At 45.6% G+C, this 15,262-nt stretch overlaps 1 protein-coding gene across 15 annotated transcripts in view; it reads right to left on the bottom strand.

Moving 5' to 3' along the window:
* LOC143927896 (putative endonuclease 4) overlaps positions 1-15,262 on the bottom strand; it is a 200,762-nt gene that overhangs the window by 99,102 nt on the left and 86,398 nt on the right. For all 15 annotated transcript variants that reach the window (XM_077452348.1, XM_077452353.1, XM_077452357.1 and 12 more), the window contains one exon: positions 12,426-12,635. In XM_077452348.1, the coding sequence (XP_077308474.1) occupies positions 12,426-12,635 (210 nt within the window). The remainder of the gene's footprint in view (positions 1-12,425; positions 12,636-15,262) is intronic.

The following is a 15,262-nucleotide window of genomic DNA, read 5'->3' as shown; positions in this document are numbered from 1 at the left end:
CCCCCCCCCGCTTACCTTGACAAACCCCCATCTGCAGTTGACAATTCTGCAACCCACGATCCACAACTCACCAGATCCCCCTCCACACTCCCATTTCAGCTCACCTTTGCACCTTCACCCACAGGTCTCCCCAGTTCATTTCCACTATTCTACATCTTACCGCTATAACCCCTGATCCCCCTCACCCTTCCAAGCTGTCTCCTTACTTCAAGCAGCCGGGCTGCTTCTTTTATGACCCACAATGCTGGCTGCAAGCTTTTCTACTTTTTGCCACTGCCTCATGCCTGTACAATACAATGGTAGCCGCTCAGCACATGTGACAAAACGTCCCTATTCTGGCCATCAGGGAAATAAACATGATCAAATAAATATTCTACACTCCTAAAAATGTTGTTAAAAGTTATTAAATAAAACCCAGCACTACAGACACCCATGCTTCACCAGGCAAGACATGTAGAACCAGGTGCCTGGTGTTACCAACACCCTTCCTTGGCGGCTACAGTGCTAGAATGGCCTGGTGCACTACTGCAACTAATGGATAATACACTAATTAACTGAACAGACAGGCCATCATTTCCATATATATTTTAAAGAGTTTTTTTTTATTATACAGTATGTTTTTAATCTTAGTTTTGTTTTGGATTATAGTTAAGATGTTCTGTTCTCTGATGGCAGTGAGGGTATCCTGTCCCTCCACTGACTCATTCAGCTATATATTTTTAGCATAATAACCAAGAGCCTCTATGTAGCTTACAGCTTGCATAGGTTTTGCTACCTGCTGGATTTCAAGCAGTAAATATAGCATAAATATATGCAAGTTTTAATATTTATTGGATTGAAAAGCAATTACCACTAAAACAGGATTTTTGTACTCAACATAAAAACCTTTTCTTGTGTCCCTCACCTTCAGTGAGGGACACAGTATTCAATGACATTTGGGTTATACTGCTGCCTACAGGAGGATTTGCACACTGGCAAACACACAGTGACCAGCCAGGTGTAACCCTCATCACTCCTAGAAGGACTCAGTTTGTAATAAAACAGTGTAGAGAACAGGATCATAAACACAGGGGTGTGACCTGTGTCCTTCAATGAACTCCAAGAAAATAATTATACGATGGAGTACAAGAATCCTATTTCTTTTTCATTTGATGGATTTTTGGGACATACAAAAGCATTCCAACTGAGGGGTGGGCAACAAAGCAAATAAAAACATTAGCAATCCCAGCAATACCAAACTGGGGACTGCCTGGAGTACAAAAAGGTGCACTACACCCAAAACTGGCACCAGAAGAGAGAAGAAAATCCACCTTATAGAATGTGTAAACAGAAGACCAACTGACAGCCTTGCAAATCTCAAAACAATTGCGATCAACCATTGCTGCTCCAGGCCTGATTGTAAAAAGCTCAGGATTCATACCTGAATTCTGGAATAAAAGTTTCCTCACTAAGCAATATAAGCCTTTCAAGTGGGATGGTAGGTTTTGCAGGAAGTGAACTTCAAGGCTTTTAACTACTTAACAACAAGCCCATAGCCGAATGACGGCTTCAGGGTGGTTGTTTAACTCTGAAAGGCCATTAAATAACGGCCTCCCAGAATTCCACTCACACGCGCCCCCCCCCTGGGGTGCGCACTCAAGAGCATCATGGATCACGGTAAATAGCCGCTCATCTCGGCCGGTTACCACGTGATCGCTCCGTCATTTGATCAGTGGTAAACAAACCGGCGTCATGTTATGATGCCAGTTCCTCCCTCCCCTCTCTGTACTGATCGGTACAGCGGAGGGGGAAGAGTTCGGTGTCAGCAGATCTGTGGGCTGCATCTGCAGTGCCCACATCGCTGCTCACCGAAATTTAACCCCTCAACATAGTTAGTCAGGTTGAAAAAAGACACGTCCATCAAGTTCAATCACAAAAAAATAAAAAATAATAATAATATCATCATATAATCCCATATACCCAATTCTATACCATCAGTTGATCCAGATAAGCCCCCCGCCCGCAGACCCCCACAACCAGGGAGTTGTGGGGATGAGGCCCTTGTCCCCATCAACATGGGGACATGGTGCTTTGAGGGGTCACAGACCCCCAAAGCATCCTCCCAATGTTGAGGGCATGTGGCCTGGTATAGTTCAGGAGGGGGGGGGCGCTCTCTCGTCCCCCCCTTTTCCTGCGGCCTGCCAGGTTGCGTGCTCGGATAAAGGATCTGGTATGGATTTTTAGGGGGACCCCCACGTAAAAATATTTTTAAAATTTGACGCGGGATTCCCCTTAATATCCATACCAGGCCTGAAGGGCATGGTAATTGAATTTAGGGGAACCCCTTGCTTTTTTTTTTATCAATGAATGAATTGTCGGCTCCGTAATACAGAGAACACTCATTGAGTGTTCTCTGTATTACAGGAGCCGACAATTCAAAGTGATTTTAAAAGTTTTTTTCCTTGCGAAATGACACTTTGTGCAAGGACAGTTCTAAGCACGGGAAACATGCGCCCCTTCACAGGCATACTATAGATAGCCCCCAGGTACGAAATTTAAAGGAATATTACACTTTTATTGTTTCACTTTAATCATTATTAAAATCACTGCTCCTGAAAAAACTGCCGTTTTTTGCATTGATCCAAGTCCCCAGGGGCAGGACCCAGGTCCCCAAACACTTTTTAGGACAGTAACTTGCATATTAGCCTTTAAAATTAGCACTTTAGATTTTGAACGTTCGAGTCCCATAGACTTTAATAGGGTTCTAAAGTTCACATGAAGTTTAGGTCTGTTCGCAGGTTCTGGTGCGAATCGAACAGGGGGATGTTCGGCTCATCCTTACTCGGGAGTAATAGCAGAATGTGTTTTGGGGTGTAATTTGTGGTATGCATATGCTGTGTCTGAGAAATAACCTGATAACATGACAATTTTGTGAAAAAAAATCTTGATTTTGTAAAGAATTGTAGGAAAAAATGACAACTTCAAAAAACTCATCATGCCTCTTACTAAATACCTTGGAATGTCTTCTTTCCAAAAAGGGATCATTTAGGGGGTATTTCTACTTTTCTGGCATGTTAGGGTCTCAAGAAATGAGATAGGCCGTCAGTCCTTCGGGTGTGATCAATTTTCAGATATTGGCACCATAGCGTGTGGACTCTAACTTTCACAAAGACCAAACAATATCCACCAATTTGTACTTATTTTTTTACCAAAGATATGTAGTAGTATAAATTTTGCCTAAAATTTATGAAGAAAAATTACTAATCTGCTAAATTTTATAACAGAAATGAAGAAAAAAATTTTTATTTTTTTTTCATTTCTGCGCGAAATTACATACATATCTTTTCCCTCTAATGCCGCGTACACACGATCAGACTATCCTGCGGACTTAGTACAGTGGACCTAGTGCGACGGAACACCCGCCGGACTTTGCAGCTGAGGTCCGCCAGACTTTCCGAACGACGGGCCTGCCCACACACGACCGGACTTTTCCGGCGGGCTAAGTCCGGCGGACTATGGCGAGAGTCCGCCGGACTTTTGAAATGAACGGACTTGCCCGCACACGGAGGTAAGACCGTTCCTTTTGAACGCGGCTCCAGGTAGACGGGACTAGCGAAGGAGGTCAATGTCGCCGCCTCCATGGGCGAGATGGACACGTTGCTGGTCCTGTCACCTGGTATGGACTTAAAGGGGAAGCCCTATGCCAAAAAAAGGCGTGGGGGTCCCCCCCAAAGTCCATATCAGACCCTTATCCGAGCACGCAGCCCGGCTGCTCAGGAAAGGGGTGGGGACGAGCAAGCACCGCCCCCTCCTGAGTAGTACCAGGCCGCATGCCCTCAACATGGGGGGGTGCTTTGGGGAAGGGGGGGCTGTGCGGACATCATAATGGGCGGGGACATCACCCAGTGACCCCGCCCATTGTCCCTATATAAGTCGCAGCGCAACACGTTCCTAGCAAAAGAGCAGAAGATAGCAGAAGACCCCCCCCCAAGATGGAAGAAGACCCCCGGAGCTGTGCAATAAATGATTTTGAAACCTTGTGTTGTGTTTTATTTACATTTATTTCACCAGGTGAATGGGTAGGGGTACATTGTACCCCATACTCATTAACATAGGGTGGGGGAGCCGGTATTCAGGGGGCCCCCTTATTAAAGGGGGCTTCCAGATTCCAATAAGCCCCCCGCCCGCAGACTCAAACAACCAACGGCCAGGGTTGTCGGGAAGAGGCCCTTGTCCTCATCAACATGGGGACAAGGTGCTTTAGGGTGTTGAGGGCACGCCCCCATGTTGAAGGCACGCAGCCTGGTATGGCTCGGGGGGGGGGGGGGCGCTCGCTCGTCCCCACCCCCTTTCCTGGCCGGGTTGCGTGCTTGGATAAGGGTCTTATATGGACCTTGGGGGGGACCCCCACGCCGGTTTTTCTGCGTAGGGCTTCCCCTTTAAGTTCATACCAGGTGACGGGGCCAGCGACGCGTCAATCTCGCTGCCAAAGGCGGCAACATTGACTTCCTTCGCTAGTCCCGACTACCTGGAGCCGCACTCAAAATTAACGATCTTTTCTCCATGTACGGGAAAGTCTGTTCATTTCAAAAGTCTGGCAGACTAGCAGATAGACGGCCGGATTGTCCGCCGGACAATTTTTGAGTCAAAACTACTTTCTAAGTCCGCTGGACTTTTGGGAAATCCGCCAGATAGTCTGATCATGTGTACGCGGCATTAGTGTTATTGTGAACACTGATATTTTGCAGAACTTGTGAATACACCCACATTTTTTTATTCACATACGGATTCTTATGATCTACTCATAGTAGCGCGAAGGACCTTACCACATTTTCTTAGAGGCCTGGTCCACAGACCAGTATTTCAGCCAAATCAGGTAACGTAGCACTACTGCCGTTACTGAGACTCTAGAGAGCAAGGGGGCCATATCTAAGGCTGCATCACAGACATACTTAAGGCCCTGCACCAACTGGTCCGCCAGCTCCACGCAGACCAGGGAAGCGTGTTGCTTCTCCAATTCACGGTGCAACGATTTTGCCCATTCAGTAAGCGTCCGGGACACCAGGGCCATGGCTAACAATTGCCGCAATGCTGACCCCACCACGGTAAACATGGAACGGGCAACCGCCTTGGCCCTTCTGACGGAAGGGTCCTTGAAAAGCAGGAGTCCCTTCCACCGTAATCGTGGTTACCTTATTTAACCTGGAAACTGGCGGGGTCAACAATCGGAGGAGATGTCCATTTTTTTAGGAGACTTTCCTCAAAGGGGTAATGCACCGCCATGCATTTTGGGCCTGAAAAGGCCCGCTGCGGTTTCCCCCGCTCCTTGTAAATAAATTTCTCAACATAAGTTGGGTAAGGAAACACCTTAGCCGTGTGGGCCAGCTTATGGGACCCGAGCGGAACTGACACCTATGTAGATGCCCCTGCCGTATCCTCCATTTTTAGGGTATACCGCACCGCTGTAATAAGTGCTCCTACAAGCGCCTTTTCCTGCGCTGACCCGGACATGGAGTCATCCTCACTGACCTGGTCCGCATCCTCTGATACATCAGAACAGGGGCCGCCTGTCACATCGGGCCCAAGTCTGAATCAGCTTTCCCCAGAAGACGGTGGGGGGAAGGGAGATTTTTAACCCTCTTGCGCCCGCACGCCACTTCCACCCTGGCAACAAAGGCCTCCAGGACCGCTGACAGTCCATAGGCACCACAGGCTGCCACAGACTGAGGGGCCCCCCGCAGGACTCACCACCCTGACCCAGGTACTGTGCCATGCTGCTGCTGCCCGCTCTCCTCTGTGTCATCCACGAGGTGTCTGTGTGAAAAGCACGCTGTTCTAGAAGGAAACAAGCACCCAGCACTAGAGGCAAAACTACCTGAGGCTACTAGAAAATGGCCACCGGCCACCTCAGCAAAAACATCTGAGAGCGCCAAGAAAATGGCCGCCAAACTACTAGAAAATGCCTTAAAGGCAAACAACTGGCTGTGGCTACAAAAAAAATGGCTGTGGCCCCAGGAAAATGGCAGTTGAGCGTGCGGCGGCCTCCCCACATCTCACACAGCACAAACACCCCAGAAACAGGGAAGAGGACGAGCGGACCGCCAACACCCAGTGCAGCCCCCTGCCAGGACCCAGAGCCCCCCCCGGAGGACCCCCAGCCAGGTACGTGTACCGCACCCCCATGTGCACAGTCAAACAGCGGCCCATAGCATGGGGAGGAGGGAAGGAACAGAGAGAGAAGAAAGAGAGAGTGAGAGACCCCCTAGTCGACCTCCCAAGGAATGCCCAGCTGCTCCATCCTGCCGAGACAGGTGGAACCATACTTACCCCTTCCTGCAGGGACTGCTGAACACATTCCACAGACAGACCCATCACCCGAGCAGCACGGGGTGGCTGCCGGTCACACCACACTGACACAGACAGCAGAAGCCCGGTCATGTGTGTGCCCTGGAGAATATAGCTCACAGGCTTCCCCTGGATTACACGGGGCATGTCGTGGCCGACCCAGTGAGTAGCTAGGGCCTGCTCACGCTCAATGGCCAGGCTGGGGAGACTACAAGGATCAATATTATCCAGCCTGTCACCCGATCACAGGAATCAAAAATACAGAAAAAATAAAAAATTCCCAGGACCAATGGTCCCCACAGGAAGCCAGGTCCTTCTACACTAGGCAGAAAAAATTGAGCTGCTGGATGCAGTGTGAGGGGTTATAGCCAGTAGGACTGTCCCTTGGGCGATACTGTGCAAGTGCTGCTGTTTTTAACACTTTCTGCCAAGTCCTCTCCTAAAGGGGCAATATAAGGTCAAGAAGAGCTGCTGTGTCTGTCAATGAACGATAGAGATAAGTGCACTCTCTATATAACCCTCCCACTACTGGATGTATCTCAGTTTTGTAGCAAAGCAATACACGTGTATACCAAAGAAGGGACGGACCTCTGTGTCCCGTGATGTACTTCAAAGAAAAGGATTTTACAGGTAAGCCATTTAAAAAATCCTATTTTCTTATCGTACGGGACACAGAGCCATAGTAGTTACTATGTGGGATGTCCCACAGCAATCTGAGCAATCGCCTTAAAGTAAACATTGACTGCTCTCACCACATCAAAAAAAAAATTGTGAATTTCCTTTGAAAAGAACAGTTCTGGAAAAAGCACAGTAAAACAATATCCTGGTTTAGATAAAGACCTGATACTACCTTTGGTAAAAAGGTTAGGATGAAGACGCAATACTACCTCATCCTTGTGAACAAGAAAACTATGGCTCTTTACAAGAAAGAGCAGCCAATACCGATACTCTTCTTGCATCAGATATGGTTACCAGAAAAAATTGTTTCCTTGTCAAAAAAAACCCAGGGGAATATGTTGTATTGGCCCAAAAAAAAAGGCGGTTTTGTAATGTCGACAAAACTAAATTCAAGCCCCAAAGGTTCAGGGGTTACTTAACTGAAGATTATGGCAAGTTACCCCCTGAATAAAGTTATGGGCCAAAGAATGCAAAGCAAGTGGTTGAAACAATATCGATAAGACCGAGACCTGTCTTTAGAAAACACTCAAGGCCAGCTCTATTTTTCAACCCATGTGCAGAAAAACTCAAGGACTCTACCTAGACTTCTTTCCTGGGATGCAGCTCCTGGTTTCACACCAGGAGACATATGTTTCCCAAACTCCATAATATATAACCAGGGAGGCTGGCTCTGCATAAACCAAGGTAGAAAACTACCGAACCTGACAGCCCATGTTTCTTCAGAGTGTGGGCCTCAATAGCCAAACCATAAAATTTATCATTTGTAAAGTAGGATGGAACTTCGGACCCTGCAAGAGAAGGTCTGGCCGTTAAGGTAGGGTCTATGGGTTCCCTACTGCCATCTCTACGATCTCTGCATACCAATATTTCCTGGACCCCGCTGGGGTTACAAGAATCAACGACTTCCCTTCCTGATTGATCCTGTGAAGAAGTTGTGGATACAGGCTGAATAGGAGGGAATGCACAAATCAGTGAGAACCGATTCTATGGGAATAGCAAGGCACCTGTTCCGCATGCTAGCAGATCCTTTGTTCTTGAAACAAAGTTGTCAATCTTATTTGTTGATCCTGGATGCAAAACAGATCTATGTCTGGGATACCCCATCCTTGACATATTGACAGGAAGATATCGGGGTGAAGGATCAATCTCCCAGGAAAAACTGCTGGCGACTCAAGTAGTCCGCCTGCCAATTTTCTATTCCTAGAATGAAAACTGCCGATAGGCAAAGTACATTGTTTTCTTCCCAAGATAGGATAAGCTTCACCTTTCTCTGAGCCTCACAACTTCTTGTGCCCCCTTGGTGATTAATATAGGCCATTGCTGTGGCATAAATGGATTGACTACTAGCAGGACAATACCTTAACTGAACTTTCAGGCCTCAGAACCAAGAGTTCTGCCTGAATTTTTAAAATGTTAATGAGCAAGGCCATTTCTGATCTTGGCCACTTCTCTTGGACAGCTGCCTCTTTCAGGACTGTCCACCAACCTAAACAAAAAAAAGGTTGGCAAATGTTGATACTATTTCCCAAGTAACTGAAAGAAGGATTTTCCCCTTCGCAGATTTTTGGATGTTAACCATAAACTGAGGCTCTGGCACACCCAGCCTACAGCACGTGGTATTTCCAGGTGGTCTTTCATCCAGGTTAGTAACCAGGCCCGACTCTGCTTAGCCTCCAAGATTAAACGAGATTGAGTGCCATCAGGGTGATGTGGCTGTAGGCTTTGGAGTCAGACACATTGGGCATATACAGCTTTAATTTTCTGTTTCAAGCCGATAGGATACTGCTTTGCACCCGTCTAGAATGAGACTAAGCATAAAGAATGTCCTTGCATGAAGCCACCATCTTTCCCAACAACAACAGAAAAAGCATCTTGCTTCTACTACCTAGATAAGACCTTTATGGTGCTGATCTTAGCCTGGGGTACGAATACCCTTTTATGGGTGTACCTATGATCAGACCCAGATTAAAGAAGATTCCTCCTAGGTCGAGAATCCAGGTAGTCAAATGTGGTGACCATACTTTTGGTCTAAGCAGGCTACCGACTGGTCTAACAAGAACAGATCCACTAGGTAAACCATAATCATTATACCTTGGGCCCTTAACCTGGCTAGAAAAGGAGCCAGAACCTTGTACTCGAGAGGTGTAGCAGCTAGATCGGACAGCAGAGCTACACACTGAAAAATAAGATTTTCCACTATGAAAGAAAATATTACTAGTAAGCGAGGAAATAGGCATATGAAGATATGCATCTTCGTACAAAAAGGGAGAGATTATATCCAGCAATTGAATTTTAGATTTTTGAGATCTAAAATGTCCATTTGGAATTAACTAAATTCCAGTCTCTGCTCTTACATGGGGCCACCATGAACACTTTGCTAAAATATGGTCCAATGCTAGAGAGAAATCTTTTTTTTTCTCTGGATCCATAGGAACATTTGATCTGAGAAAATGAGGAGATGGAAACTCTTGGAACTTCAGTTTGCACGTTGGAGCTATTGAGGAAGTCCCCCATTCGTCTTGACATTCCTTCTGCCAGATCCACAAGGACTGTAGAAGAATTCTCACTATTGAGCAAGCGGGGACACCTCCTCATAAGGAGGCTACAGTATCTATACCTGATGGCGGAGGCTGTCATGACTGCCTGGAGGCTGATGCCCCTGGCACAGAAGAAGGAACTTTGAAATAAAAAACACAATTAGTCCATCATTTAAAAGGCAAAAGGGGTATCTTTCTTTTGCTAGAAATTCTTTGGATATATCCAAAATATACCCAGATAGCTGTCTTACCGCAAAAGGGAAGACTAGACAGGAGCTTTTTTGCATGACGCTTAGCAAAGGCGCAATCTGTCATAGCAATTATTGCAAACAAAGCTGCCTCCTGGACCTGCTGAGGATAACCTTAAACACCTGTTAAAACTGGTTTCCCAAGGATTTAACCAATTACTGTAAGCGCAAGCTGAGACACTCAACCTGCCAGAGAAAAAAAGTGTTTTTTTTTAATAAGAATTCCAACCTTTTATCCATTGTATCCCTAAGTATTTGAGTAATCTCTACCGGACAAGTCAAACTTACTCACAAAGTATATAGTAGCATTAATTGCTGGTATAACCTGCTTAGAGAATTTTCTCTACCATAGGACAACGTGTGAAAAACTTTTTAGGATGGAATAATGCTTATCTATCTGATCCTCCAGATACAAAAACATTTTCCCAACAATGAATGGACAGAAAAAAGCATGCACAGTTTGAGGAGGCTTTAGCGAACCCAACACTGAGTTAAGGGTTCATAAATGTAGAGTGGATCAAGCAAGAAATTGTATCCGCAATTGACACCTCAGAAGAGGAGTCATCAGCCTCACCACAGTCCCTTGAGAGAATCGTCTTCTCCTTCCCCTAGTTCCTCAGTCTGAGGGTCTTGGGAAAATGGAAGAGAACCTGACGCATCTTGACCACACTGGGATGCGATTAACCACTCTGGGATGTGATTAAAATCGCTAAACTTCTTTTAAAAACCTACCATGGCTGAGGAAAAAGAGTAAAAGAAAAGGAGCTGCAGTGTTGAAAACAGTTGCAAATATTTCATGGCCCCGATGCTCACTCTGGCCAGCCACCCCCTCTCAAGGGAGGATGCCATTTGAAGAGTAGGCTTTCCGGAGCTTGAGTGAGACCCATTTAGCTCCTTTTTTGGGGGTGTTTCAACCCCCCTTTCTGAATATAGCCCAATGCACAAAGCAGGGGTGCTACTCGAAGAAATCGCATCCACTGCTTGAGAAATAGTCAGCCACTGCCGCTGTTATTAACTCTCAGCCTGATGCAAATGTAAATGTGTGTCAAAAAGAATGCTTGTGTCGTCAACTTCTTATATGCTCCTCTACGCTCTTGTGTCCCTCTGCAGCTTGCAGCAATAACACTAGTGCTTTTAAAAAAAAACTTTTTCATGCCCTGGGGCGCTGAAAGATGCCAACACCTTGCTAAGCCCCACCCCCGCTCCGTCGCCTACGGCCCCCCTCCACTCTTTAGAGAGAAAAAAAAGATTTCCCGCGCGAGCGCGGGCCTCTGATCCTATGGGATCTTCAGAGAGGGGAGAAAATGGCGAGCAGAGCCTGGAAGCCACCGGGTAGTGCTTCTTCCTCTTTAAGAGGGGTAGCAAATGGCACAAGTGGGGTGCATCTGGTAGGGAGGAACCCCCCCCCCCAAACCCCAGACTTACCAGAGATCTACTGCTGGCTGGAGGAAAGGAAAACTGCTTGTTCCGGATACAACATGAGCTCTCCGAGGAAGCGCAAGAAGGTATGTGCTCTATACAACCCCCAGTGGTGACACATAAGCATGACAACATTTACTAACTTGAGACATAAGAAAATTCAAAAATTTCTTAGAAAAACTCCACTTACCTTTCCCTCCGCAGGGTTTTCTGTGCTAAAACCAACAGACCCAATCTTCACCCTTCACGGTGGGTTCCGTTAAACCTTCAGGAGCTGGGGATCGTCAAGGAAACCCACAATCCTGGACCTGTAATAGCACCACCGCCAGTAAAACTTTATGGCCTTACTACTAAGTACTGGATCCCAGGGTCCAGCTCTCTAAAAAAAAGAAGCATGTACAGGCAAGAGCTTGTTTCTTTGGACACAAGGACTGGGTACCATTCAATTCGGCCTAAAAGACACTTTGAATGGATCTGGCTGCATGACTAGCCCCAGCAAGGATTGCTTCAGAGGAGCTCAGCACGGCGCACCTTAACTCGTGACCAACACCTTAGACACGGATGAAAAAACTGAGATACTCCCAGTAGTGGGAGGGGTTATATAGGGAGTGCACTTTTTATCTTAGGGAGTGTCAGTGTCCATCACCTGAAGGTGGCCTATAACCCACACAGTAACTACTATGGCTCTGTGTCCCGCGGTGTACGATAAGAAAATGTTCCAGGCGGTCAGTTTTAGGTCCTTGAAAGAGAACACTGTAGGCCACTCTGGATCTGCCAGAGAGATCCAATTCTTCTCACAATGGAAACAACTAAGTTGAGTATACCAAGCAAGAATTTGGGTACTAATAACCAACTGTAGAGAGCAGGAGAGGTTCCAATTACTGGAGGAGACCAGGTCACTATAGGCAGCAGCAATAACTAACTTAGGTCAAACCGTGTGTCTCTAAAAAGTAGAAGTACTGTTGAAAAGATGCAAAGTCAAGCTACTTGCATGCCTGTGACACCCTACAAATTGGTGCAGCACACAATACCTCAGTGTTTTAACCCTTTCTGTGGAGACTGATGGAAAAATTAAGATAATAATGGCACTCAATGATTCTAAAATATATAGTAGCTCCCAATGTTCAACTCGCATGTTTTTTTTTTTTATATAGTAAATGACATTACTGAACAGTGGAACAGTTCAACTTTTCATTTGTAAAAGGCAAAAGACCAATACCTGGTTTTGGTGAGCCCAGATTCATGAGATAAGGACTATGTGGCAGTATAAAGCGAGCATCGAACCCAAACTCTTTACAAGTTCCTCTAAATTTCTCAGCAGTACTCTTCTCTAGAGGCTTGACGCTCCACATCCTCTGTGACCTCAGAAACAGACCAAATGCTTTTGCACCAATGCGACCTGCCTCCAATGCAGCATTCCACAGTCCTCCTGTAAAATAAATTAAGCAAATACAACAACCTATATTAAAGCTGAACTCCTTGCAAACAAGTAAATACACAATGAATATACCCCATATATATTGAAGCTCTTTACCTGCCAAATGGATTTGTGTTTCTGCCCATTTACCTTCACACAGCCCTACAGGAAAGCAAAACCAGGTTGGTGGCCAATCTTTCCTGTGCTGCAGTTGGTGCCTAAGGCTGCATTCACACCTAAGCATTTTTAGTGCTTTTTGCATTTTGCAGATTTGCACTACTGTCTATTTAACATGGTTTCCTATGGAACATGTTCTGTAGTGCAAATCTAAAAACTGCAAAAAGCACAAAAAATGCATAGGTGTGAATCCACCTATCCACCTAGGTGTGAATCCACCTAACTCCACACACACATACACACACAAACACACACAAACACAAAGTACACAGACAAAATGTATACAATGCAGGAGCTGATACCTTCCAAATGATTTATATTTCTGTCCATCCAGTTCTGAGATTTACACAGCTCTGACACACACTGCGATCCTGTCTGTAAGGGCAGGAGACCTACTTTTTCTCTGCTGGAGTTAAGTACTACTTAGAGGTCTTGGCCGTTCCCCACCATGTGACTGGACAGCGAAAATAGACGCAGAGGACTGATGACCCCATCTTTCTGTAACTTTGCTCTCTCCCCTTATCAGTATGTCCCTTGTTAACACACGAGGACAACAGCACAACTCAATGTCTCCTTGTGCTGATTGTTCCCCTCAGGCAGATTCAGGCACACAGAATGTTGGAATTAAAAAAAATATATACATTTAAAGATGTAATAATGAACGCAGGGCTACATTATTTGTGTTTTGTAAAGCTGCCCGGATTTTAGCTTTAGGCAGTACAGCTTGATCACCATTCTTGCCCTCAGCCTGTGTCTGGCAATAAAAAAGCAGCAGCACACCAATGAGCTCATTCCTCTGCTCACTTTGTTTGGTCTCCTCCTGTTAGCATACTCCTTGTCAGCACATGTACAGGTAGTGGTCATGATTTGCTTCTATGGATCTCCCCTCTTCTACTAGTTCTACTATACAGGCTGTCAAAGGAGATCAAATTAATTATATATTATTTGCATTACATAGTCGGTGAGGTACAAAAAAGAAAAGTCCATCAAGTTCAACCTTAGGGCGGCACAGTGGTGTAGTGGTTAGCACTCTCACCTAGCAGTAAAACGGGTAGCTGGTTTGAATCCCAACCGTGACACTACCTGCCTGGAGTTTGCATGTTCTCCCTGTGCCTGCGTGGGTTTCCTCCGGGTACTCCGGTTTCCTCCCACACTCCAAAGACATGCAGGTAGGTTAATTGGCTTCTGTCCCAAATTGGCCCTATTATAAGAATGGAGACCATGGATTGTGGGCTCCTTGAGGGTAGGGACTAATGTGAGTGTGCAATGTACAGGGATAGGGACAATTCTAGACACTCACTCAGGTTGGACTGGTGTCTTTATTCAACCTTACTAACTATGTAACTATGTGTTTGATTTTATGTCCGTATTACATTGTATATCTCTGTATGTTGTGGTCATTCGGGTGCTTATCTAATAGTTTTTTGAAATTATCGATGCTCCCTGCTGAAACTACTGCCTACGGAAGAGAATTCCACATCCTAACTGCTCTTACAGTAGAGAACCCTCTTTGCAGTTTAAGGTTAAACCCGCTTTTCTTCTAATTTTAGTGAATGGCCGCATGCCTTATTAAATTCCCTTTTCGGTGAAAATTTGTATCCCTACTGAGGGGTCATCAGTACAGTATTTGTACATAGAAATCATATTCCCTCTCAAGTGTCTCCTTTTCCAGAAAGAACAAGTTCAGTGCTCGTAACCTTTCCTCATAACTAGGTTAGTCCAGTCCCTTTATTAGTTTTGTTGCCCTTCTCTGGACTCTCTCCAGTTCCAGCACATCCTTCCTGAGGACTGGTGCCTAGAATTGGACAGCATACTCCAGGTGCGGACAGACTAGAGTCTTGTAGATTGGGAGAATTATCACTTTATCTCTGGAGTTAATCCCCTCTTTAATGCATGCCAATATTTTGTTTGCTTTGCTTGCAGCCGCTTGGCATTGCATGCCATTGCTGAGCTTATCATCTACTAGGACCTCCAGGTCCTTTTCCATCCTAGATTACCCCAGAGGTTCTCCCCCTAGTGAGTAGATTACATTCATGGTTTTGCCACCTAAATGCATTATTTTACATTTTTCTACAATAAACCTAATTTGCCATGTAGTTGCCCACCCCATTAATTTGTTCAAATCTTCTTGCAGGGTTTCCACATCCTGCGAAGTTATTGCCCTGCTTAGCTTAGTATCATCCACAAATACAAATACAGAGATTCAGCTGTTTATCCCATCCTCCATGTCGTTTATGAATAAATTAAATAGGATTGGTCCCAGGACAGGACCCCACTTTCCACCCCGGACCATTCCGAGTACTTCCCATTTATCACTACCCTCTGAACTCGCCACTGTAGCCACTTTTCAATCCATTTGGCAAGAACGATTCTTCATGAATCCATGCTGGTTACTGCTAATGATACCGTTGTCATTACTAAAATATTGCATATACTTCCTTATGATCGCCTCCAAGAGCTTG

Source organism: Lithobates pipiens, unplaced genomic scaffold (genome assembly GCF_037356315.1).
Source record: "Lithobates pipiens isolate NorthernLeopardFrog02 unplaced genomic scaffold, aLitPip1_a1.2 Scaffold_23, whole genome shotgun sequence".
NCBI lineage: Eukaryota > Metazoa > Chordata > Amphibia > Anura > Ranidae > Lithobates > Lithobates pipiens.
The sequence above is the reverse complement of the archived record's forward strand: the minus strand, read 5'-3'. Positions and strand labels throughout refer to the sequence as shown.